At 42.2% G+C, this 10,809-nt stretch overlaps 1 protein-coding gene across 1 annotated transcript; it reads right to left on the bottom strand.

The window, feature by feature from the left end:
* Nucleotides 1–8,487: 8,487 nt before the first annotated feature.
* On the bottom strand, nt 8,488–10,545 carry flrt1a (fibronectin leucine rich transmembrane protein 1a; the record flags this gene model as incomplete). Its single annotated transcript, XM_083908623.1, has 1 exon — nt 8,488–10,545. One exon carries the CDS (start codon nt 10,543–10,545, stop codon nt 8,488–8,490), a length of 2,058 nt encoding a protein of 685 aa, XP_083764749.1.
* Between the last annotated feature and the right edge of the window lie 264 nt (nt 10,546–10,809).

Here is a 10,809-nt window from a genome sequence, read left to right as displayed (position 1 = left end):
GACAAACGTTAACATGCTAATTAGCATGAGCGGGCGTAGGGTCAAATGATAACGACGTTCATCTTCGGCTATTTGATATGCAACCGTGGTCCGAGTGTGAATGTCATTAGCTTTTATTTTATCAAACCATAAACCAAAGCACGAGTGATTTAATGGAGATTTAACCTGATGACGATGGTGACGGTGACGGCAACGAGTGAAATGACTACAAATCATCATGAGGCAGAGCAACGTCTGGACCAAAGCGATGGACCAACTAATGAGCCATGCTGCTACTTGGCCACCAAAAAAAGGCTGTTTAAAAGAAAGGCTGAAAACCCAGCATGTTGTTGGTAGCTCTGTTTTCCGTGTCTATCAAAGTATTATTCACATGCAAAATATTTTTGTGCACAAATATATTCATTTAAATGTGTGTTAAAAAAAAAAAAAAAAAGCAACAAGCACTTTCAACGTGTTTTGACCAAAGATATATATGTAGGTCAAACTGGTAAAAGTCCACACAGGACAAAGGATATGATTCACCCAGACACTGCAGGTATTTCTCCCACACTTGCGTCAAAGCAGCACATCTGCTTTGAAGGAAATGCAAAGCTGATAATACACATTGTTAGAAACATCAGTCATCTCATCAGCTCCCAGGTTTTTATATTGTTTAGTAATGGTGGGTGCAGCTCTACAAGCACCATAATTAAGAACACCTCAGGCTTCTTCCACACACTTTTTAGACACTTGTGAACGGCCTCTATAACTGTTGAATTAAATCAGTGATAATGAACAGAAATTTAGATTTAAGTAGCATTAAAAGCCAGCAAGAAAATGTTCAGCTAAAGAACCAAAATTAACATTTAATCACATAGCAAGGAAACATCCTTTCTACGCAACACGGCATATTTATTTTTGCTCTCAGTCTGACTCAGAGTGGAACAATAGGGAGTAATTTACGAAAACACGCTCACAGAAAAAAACAGAAAATAGACTGTCAGAATGATTTTATCTGCTAAATGGGCCTACTTCAGTTTGAAGGAAGACACAAAACCCTGTTTAAAAATTGTCTGACTGAATACTAAAATTACAAGCGCAGTGAAATGCCAGTTTGGCTGTGGGTGTCCGTGCAAACAGCCATTTGAAGTCGTGACAACTAGGACAAAATGTCAAAATGTCCTCCTCTGGTCCAGCTGGACCTCACAAAGACAGAAGTACACACACACACACACACACACACACACACACACACAGCGAGACTGCAATACGTGTTTTGTTAATGGTATTTATTTGATTAAGTGGCTCCTGTAGGATGTATTTATTACCCAGTAAACAGCTGTGACAGTGATACCACCCTCGATCTAAGCTAAAGTGATTTATAAAATATCATTTTATTCCTGTGTGGAGCACCACCTTAGTAATTTGAGCCACAACATGGTGATTACCACCACTTCAGAATAAACAGGCCACTCCATGCAGATGTGAGTACCTACTGGTGCTGCAACACATTTGCCTTTTGGTAATATCTGCTTCATTCCATTATTATAGCAAACTCTTTCACACCGCCACTCAAATCTTGTCTCAGTTTATCTCCCACATGTAGTTATTAAGAGGAAAACATTGGCTTAATGGTTGCAAATCACGCAAAATCATAAGGTATTAGAGCAAATATTCATTTGAGAGAATCTTTGCCACAGACTGTCTCTGCTAGATGATACAATAATAACAGTATAAAGTTGGTATAGCATTGCTATATGATCATTGTAGTAATAAAATGTCTCAAAGTAAGAGGCCCTGGTTGTTGCACTCTTAGAAATAAAAGTGCTAAGTAGAACCATATAAGGTTCTTCCGCTTGTCCTCATAGGAGAACCCTTTTTGGTTCCAGGTAGAAGCTTTTTTTATAAAGGTTCCACCTGGAACCCCTTTGGAGAGTTCCACCAAGAACCCTTTTTAAACCCTTTATACAGGAAAGGGGTTTTAAAGGGTTCTCTGGATCAAAATGGTTCTTACTGGAACCATTAGTGTTACCAAGAACCCTTTCTTAGGGGGAGGGTTTTTCAGAAGCAAAATTCTGAGGTTAGGGTTAGGAACCTCAGCCCTCGTAGAAGGACCCTTTTGGAACCCTTATTTCTAAGAGTGTGGGGTATCGTTTAAAGACAGTAAAGTCAGGCTGAAGTTCAGAAAACACACACTTTAAAACCCCTTAAATCTACAGCTTGTGTTCAAAAGTCTTTGACTTAACTTCAAGTTAAGCAATGCGTCCTTGGCTTCCAATATGCTAATCAGTTTTGTTCAAAGACACAGAGAGATGCATACATGTGTCAAAACGGCTGGACAAACTGTGATCGTCTCGTCACAGTCATGATGAGTATTTCCTCTCGTCTGGCCCATTTCATAATTAGATCCCTCACAGAAAGTACAGAATGTCCCTCAATTCAGTCGTTCTTTTTCAGCGTTCCATGTATGTGTTGTTTGTATCTGTTTCTCAATATACACCAATGTGACACAGAGGGTAATTCTGAGACCTTGGAGTGTTAGAACATAGCACGGATTCATAATGAACCAGAAAAACATGATGTTTAGAAATGACTTGCTGCTGTGCAGTATTGAGATTCCAAAATTGTAATATTTGGAGTTTGCCGCAGTTCTCCCCTCCTCAGGATCAGACAATTCCCTCCAAATACCATGCAGAATTATAATGAACTTATGATCAGATTGCCAGTTTATCAACTCTGAACTGTTATATTCTTGGAAAAAAAACGTATTAAGCCATCTGTGTTTGAAGCCCATCTGCTGTGAGACTCCACAACGACACCCGTAGCCAACATGGGCAACAAGATCTCTTTCTCAGCAGTATCGTCCCCTTTGGCCTCATTTCCAATACCGTATTTCTCACGTTTCATTCCCCTGGCCTTTCTCTTTCACAGTGCACAATGAGATTTAAAGGGGATGGTGTTAAATTGTCCAGGAGTGAGGCAAGAAATAAGTTAATGTCCAACCTTGAGGTCACAGTTATTGGAATTGTAATGTAGCTGACCATGACAACACTCCTTCATTGAGAGAGGGTAAGTGTGTTCTGCACGAGCAGCAGACACAATGATGTACAGTCCTTGCTTGGCAGTCATGAGGCCAGAGACGGCATTCCAAATACAATGTCTTCCTGGTCCTAGCACATTCGGTTGCGTACATTAAACTGCAGAAGAAGAATAACGTCCGTTGTGGAGGTGTTTCACGAGCGACAGTGTCTTCTGACTCTGGGTCTGACTCCGGGTCAAAGTCATAAAAGGGGGTGCGGCAGGGAGTCATGAGGAAGCCATTTTTAAACACTGTTAAAACAATGTTTTGATAATGACTAGCAATGCATCCACCGTTCCAGAGGGGGGAGCTGCGCTTCTGAGAGCTGGTGTGCTGATCACGTCACTTCCAGGTATTGGCCAATCACAACACAGTCTGTCTTCTGGGGGTGAGATTTCAGTCTGATACAGCGTGGCTGATGAGAGCTTCAGTAAGGAGAGATTTCTATCGACTAATTTGCAGCAACTAGGAGGTTTTTGACCATAAAAACAAGTTAATGTAAGTAGACCTCCATAACTCACACATATGTGCGATAGGACCACTCTATGGGAGCTTTAATACAGCATTTTAAGTAGTCCATTGTTGACTACAATCTTATTTCCCCAAATTTAAAGGTGCCACATGTAAGAATGTGGCCAAAAACAGTTACATCATTCAAATTCAAGTCTGAATTTGTCTTTTTAGTCTTTTAGGTTTTGTTTTCTGACCTAACTGGCAACCCGTGGTTGCTCGGCAGCTGAGACTCTACTGACTGCAATGATTGGTAGACGGCGGTAGGTGGCGCCACATGCCAAAACATGATTTCAATACATAAACATGATTTGCAGTCTGCAAATGATTTTTTTTTAATGCAAATATGAGTCTCTGTGACATATTAGGAGGATTGTATGGCCAGTTGCTTTAGATTTATTACATAATGCACCTTTAAGAATGCTCAAGCAGAATCTGAATCCAGTTCAGTGTTTTTTTTTATGACATCTCATGGCCAACCTGCAATACCTTCACAATCCACCAGTTGGCCAAAGCCCACACTTTGGGAATCATTGGTTTAAAAATACATATCAAAATTGATAGAGCAGAGACAATAGTCATTATTTATTCCACTTATATGTCGAAATAAGAGCTGATTTCTGCAGTTTATAAAATAACAGTTGAATAAATGCAAGTTTAACTTTAACCTGTACTTCAACCGAGCAGAGATGCTGTGACCATGGAAAAATATGAGGAGTTGCATTATTATTTTTTAGCTCTCTCTTGACTTCGGTCTCAAGAGAACGAGTTTGTGTAATGGACTCAGTGTATTTCGCTCACCCTGGAAATGATTTACCTTGTACTGGATTGGCAAGTGTCTAATCCAATCCGCTTCTGTTGCACTGCATGGGGGAATTGTGCTGCCATTACAAACTGTTCACAAAGCTCTGCAAGAGCAGTTACAATCACTGATCTGTAGTGATTTTCATCAAATCGCTCACAGACATGCCACACCCTCGGGGCCTAGACAGTGCGAGAAAAATGAAGCACATTTCAGTGAGATGGCAAGAATTCTCTTTTTTTTTTCTTGAAGATCAAACATAAAACCAATCAAAATAATACAATGGCTGTAACGTAACAAAAGGAAGCCAACTTCCTTAGTCTGGATTTTGGATATTTAGAACCTCAGATTCACAGATGATGATTCTCTTGTGTGCCTTTTCAGTCTAACACCCAGTAATTCCACTATTCAGCCCACAGACATTGAGGATAATCTTTTTCTCAGACGCAGCCAAACACAACACGACTGCAAGCGCACAATGATTTCTCCATTTGTTCTTAGTCATTGTGAAGAAGCAAATGAGCTGCATTGTAATTGAGTCGACATTTTGCAGTTATCACGCACGAGAACCAAAACTAAATGGAGATATAGCTTCCTCTTTAGCAAACATTAGTCGGTCCAAATTACAACATAAAATTAATACGTGCACAAACGTAAGGTTTTCCGTGTTAGTTTGCTTCAAGAGTAATTTAACACCTCATGTAAACGCAGCTTTTGTTGGTCAGTGTCAGTGCTCTACCTCGCTGCAGTTAAGCAGAAGTGCACACCGGGGTGTGATAGCACAGTGGGGGGGTGTGAGAGCAACACACTGTTCTACTTTAAGTAACTCTTTAAAGTCAGCACTTTTCATTCTCCAATTATCAACCAATGTTCATAAGACCTTTCCAACATCTGTTTGAGAGACAGACATTTTTTCCCAGGATAATCGTTTAAATACTCTGGAACAGCGGTTTCCAACCACCGGTCATTTGGGCCGTTTGGCACCAGGCCGCACAGAAAGAATAAATAACTTACATTATTTCCGTTTTATTTATTTTCGGGGTCTGAACAATGTTTTATTTTGAAAAATGACCGGATTCCCCTATGTTACATGTGTCTATGACTCACTCTTGACCGCGCTCTCGGCGCATGCTGATTTTGATGAACGACAAACAAATGCAAATGAGTTCTGATCAATAGTTTTGTGCAAGCAATTTAAGGTCCCGACTCTTGTTCCAAATATGACGGGCTTAAATTCAGCGATTGAAACAAATATATCAACATTAATGAAACGTTTACAGCTGTTTTGCGTATCTTATTTTGAAGGCAGGTTTTAAGCGTTACCATAGCGACCAGAGAGCGTTAGGGGGCCGGTCCGTGAAAATATTGCCTGACATTAATCCGGTCCGTGGAGCAAAAAAGGTTGGGGACCACTGCTCTGGAATACTTCCTTTCCAGGACACTGTACTCTATAAAATTTATGTTCCCCAGTCACATATTCACACTCAGAATCTTAGAAAATTGTCAGAATATTTTGCTCCGACAGCATTTTTTTTGACAGTCATGAATCCGTTTGACACATTTTCTCCCTAAGGTGTTTTTCTGTCGTAAATACGCCTGCAGATGCTATGAAGAGTTTCATCTTCATAGCATCTCCTTGGCAACAAAATACATTACATATGACTTCATAAACTCTTGTTGGTTGAAGTGGCCCAAAAAAAACAATTTTAGGTTTGATTTACTTTGAATGACAGTAAAGTCCCAGGTTGCATCTTAACAAAATTCACCGAGGGCAGCAGCCTATTGACTCCTCTTAACTCCATTATACAGCAACCAAGTTCCTGGCTTCACACTGAACTTGGCCATAGCTTATCTCAATGTCGCTGTAGCAGATAAAAAGTATGCACAGTCTTATTTTTAGCACGGTGATAATTCCTCCATGCTATCTTCCTTTCAGTTTAAGAATATATAGTGAATTTAAAAAAAAAAAAAGTTATTCTCCTCAGGCAGTCTGTGAAATGACAGGTTTCAGTAATAACAAGATTATAAAACTTTTTATTGATCCCCTCTGAAGATGAATTCATAAAGCAAATTCCACACATATCTCAGGTTCACATATTTTTTTTTTTTTCAAGCAAAATTATGGCACCATTATTTTCTATATTTTGACCAGAAAAAAAATATGTCATGTAGATGCGGCCATGGTTTTATTTATACAAATGATCAGGAAGTATGCGTCTTGAATAGACCCACTATAAAATACCAATTACACAATATCAACATTCCCCAAAAAAGAATTAGCCAGTTATTTGTTTGAGCCAGTGATTTTGGGTGTGAGATAAAATATACATTCCACTGACATGTCGTCTGTGACCAGTGTTTTAAAAATTCTGGCAGGCTGCACAGTCAAGGAAGCACAACTGGTTTCCCCTAAACAAATGAACAATATTAAACCCTAGGGAAGAGGCTGAATATGAAAAAAAACTGATTTATGCATGGGTGAGCTCCACTTTGCCACAGCCATCAATTCTGTATCTTTGCCAGTGCCTGGGGATGTTTCTTTTTCCTCCATCTCCCTGTGCCTGCCATTACATTTGTCCCTGTTCTCTGCTAAGTGCTGATACATTTACATTTTTAGTGCTGCTCAGTAATAAAAGAGGTGGAATAAGTGGAGGCCTTTTACCTTTGCTAAAACAAACATCAATGAACTCGTCTCATTGATGAGTCGCTCTACCTCCAAAAACACACACCACCGGTCCATCCACCCACCCACAGCTTGGCCGCTGCCCCACAGTGCAGGTCAACAGTGTTTTGCGGTTTGAGTCTCCTCAGTTGCACTTCACAGTTCTCTCCCCTCTTTTCAAGGTTCACTCATTAGAGTCTGCCTCATACAGGAGGCTGCAGGACATTCCGCATTAGTATTACTGTCCAGTCCAGGTGCTGTGGAAACACTGGCGTCACCATAAGCATGTGGAAGAAATGTTCTATAACCGTAAGTCATAAAATGAAGTCACAGGATAAGCACACAGGCACAAAATGGGAAAGACAGATTGAGGTTGGTTTCTCTCATCTCAGTGGGCTTACATGCTAGTCTTTGGAAAGGGGGTCTAATTTTCAGATTTTAAAGTCTCATTCAAGAATTTAAGACAACACAAACCTGGAGACAGTGTTCTCCTATTTTGCTGCTCAGATCAAAGCTGGGTTTTTTCGTCAGTAATAACAAACAAGAAAGTTAAAATGAAATAAGACATTTAAGCAGAGACAAAAAAAAAGCTTTACATTAGGAGTAAAATAAATAAAGAGAGCTGTGCAGGACCTGATTACTAAACAAACCACTGATAAAAAATAGCAAAGCATTTTTCAAACACAGTCCGGTCGGTATCTAAGTAAATTATCTACACACTTGTGCTGCATCTAATCTGATGCAACACTACAATACTGAGCTCAAGCTGAGGATCTCAAAGAGGTATAACCAAGGCTGACCAGCCCAGATAAGATCTCCAACTTGATGACAAATGAATAAGGTAATAACAAGCCTACTTTAAGACAAGTGGTTATTGGATCGTTTGAAATAGAACAATTCACAGCTTTACAAAGCCCTTTCCTTGGAATAGCTGGTAGGGCACATCGATAGAGTTGAGGCATTTGGAACAATGAGTTGATAAGACTACATACTGCGTATGATCAGTGAGCAGGAAATGAAGATCAAAAAAATGTCTTTTTTATCACCATTTCTTAACCACTTATAATTGACTGCTATGAGTCCAGTGTGCCAAAGAACACTATCCGCACCTACACCGAGTTTGACCATAGTGGATACATTCTTTGTCAACAGGTCACTGGAGAAGAGCAGAAAAGACAACATACACAGATCGTTTCTAAGATGGCGGGGGAATGGTCAGCTGTGCATTTACACCTGGGGTGCAGGCTACTGCTTCCTGCAGTGAACTGTTCCCACATGATTTCCATTCCAGTTAATCACATACAGTACTTTCAGTGCATTGAACAGCAAGTAATTTGGAATGGGTGACCAGAAGAAGAAGGCACAGAGGGGTGCTTCAGAAGAGTCCATGCGAAGGGAAATTGTGCAGCTATACAGTTTTCCAATAACACTGTGAACAGGATCTGGTAAATTACATCATGTGTAACAGTAGTCTATATCTGGGATTTCTCCTTCTCTGTACCCACGGTTGGTGCCGTGTCCTGCGTTAGAATCATGGTTAGCACCTTTGTACAAGCCGGTGCCATTGGAGGGATATATGGTGTGAATGATGTAATCCTCTCGAAGAGGTTTAGCCTGCATTGGCTGGCAAGTCGCCATAGGAGTCATCTGAAACCCCGGGCCACGGATCTCCAAGATGGTATTGTCCTTTTTGGTGCCCGACTCAATGTAATCATCATAGGTTTTACTTTTTCGCGAGCTATTGCGAGTATAGTGGTCACGGGAACACAAATGCCCAGTCCTATGTCCATACCAACAGAAGATGCCAAAAATAAGAGCCAAAGACACAATGGCAGTAGCTCCACCTATAATCCCTGCCAATGGCAGTGCTGTCAATTGCTGTGATTTTTCATCTTCTTCCTCCTCTACTGGGCTGAGGTCTGACGTTTCAGCTTTTGCACATACCAGAGCTTCATCGGAGTCAGCATCTCCAGAAATTGCCCCTTTGCTTTCTGAGCTTGACGCCAAGGGCACCATGCAGATGATGTAGCTTGAACGAGGTTGCAACGAGGTGAGCAGATACTCTCGTCGGTCCCCCCGGACCAATGTCTCTGTGATTGATCCCATGGCGTTTCCAGTGCCCAGTCGGAGCCAGCTCAGCCTAAATGAGGAGCTGGGCTGGGCCACACTCCAGGTTACACGGACACTGTTGTGAGAGAGAGCCTTCACATTTAGGGCCAAGCTCTTCCCCACACCACTGCTGCTAAGAGTATAATCTAAACCAGAGTCAGGAAGCCCGAGTCCAGGTCGTTTTGAGCGAAGGGTGAAGAGAGAACCCTGTGGAGGGGTGTGAGTAGTAGAGCTATCTACTCCACCTCCACCAACTCTGTCTCTGTTCCCTGCTGTCCTCACTACCTCACATTCCACCATCTCACTGGCCAGGTCTATCAAAGCCATGTCTCGCACTCTGTCAGGTCCCTGGCAGGTGAGACCTCTGACAGTGATGGTGTTACCGCGGGCGAGCAGCCAGTCATACAACCAGCGCAAGTTACAGCCACAGTGCCAAGGGTTACCTCGCACCAACAGTTGACCCAGGCTTTCCAGGTCTTTGAACAGTCCCTTTGGTAGGGTGGTCAGGTTGTTTCCCGACAGGTCCAGCCTAAGCAACCTGTGCATGCCATCCAAAGATCCACGAGGCATATGAGTGAGAGCATTGTCCTGTAGAGACAGGCGCTGGAGATGGGCACTGGGCAGATTGACAGGTGGGGTTTGCAGGGAGTTACGGACGAGGGATAACTCAGTCAAGTTGGAAAGGCGCGAGAATGTGTCATCGGCAATTCGCTGGTTTGCTAAAAGGTTTCCATCCAGGACAAGACATCTAAGTGAGGCGAGGCCTCGGAAAGCATGGGTTGGGATTGTGGAGATTCGGTTATCATCCAAGCGAAGTTCTTCCAGAGATGCAGGTAGTCCTGAGGGGATACTGGACAAATGGTTGCGCGAAAGGAAAAGCAGGCGCAACCGCGGGTTATCGGCAAAGGCCTGATCCTCGATGCTGACCGTGGAAATAGAGTTGTCATCCAAGTGGAGCTTTTCTAACAGGGGCATCCGAGCCAGTGCACTGCGAGGAATAGTGCGGATGTTGTTGTCTTGCAGATGCAGTTCACGCACAGATGGTGGAAGGTGCAAGGGGAATTCATCCAGTTCATTGTCATAGAGGTAGACCACACGGACAGAAAGTTGGCGCTCCAAAGAGGTGGGCAAGCCCGGGTTGTTGATGTGGTTGTTCTGAAGGTAGAGGATGGATGCAGTTGGAGGCAGTGACGGAATGGAGTTCAGGCCACGATCGTTGCAGTAGATGAAGTCCTCATCACACCTGCATTCAGGTGGACAAACCATGTCCTCATCTTCAATGTATCCTTGTATCGTAGCTGCGGTGAACTGGAGCATGCCGGCATGTAGTGTCAAGCAAAGGATGAGGAGAATGAGCCGAGCCCAGAATTTTGCCACTCTTGCAGGAACCATTATGGTAAACATAAGCTCTGTCTCTCTTTTTCAGGTCTGCGGTTGATCCTCAAATTTGTGGTGTCAGCTGGAATCCTGAGACCTCCACCCTGAAAGTAAAAGAAATTGTAATTAGCACTCCTGCACAAATAAATTAATAAATAGCCACACTGCTCTGAATTATCTTAGGGCTCAGCAATATTTTAATCATAGAACGTACTTCAGCAATCACGTCAAAACAAAACCTAAAGGGGCAACTTGCTCTTATTTTTAAATGATTAACAACATCATCAGGAA

This window comes from Microchirus variegatus (genome assembly GCF_963457635.1).
Source record: "Microchirus variegatus genome assembly, chromosome: 2".
In the NCBI taxonomy this organism is placed as follows: Eukaryota; Metazoa; Chordata; class Actinopteri; order Pleuronectiformes; family Soleidae; genus Microchirus; species Microchirus variegatus.
The sequence above is the reverse complement of the archived record's forward strand: the minus strand, read 5'-3'. Positions and strand labels throughout refer to the sequence as shown.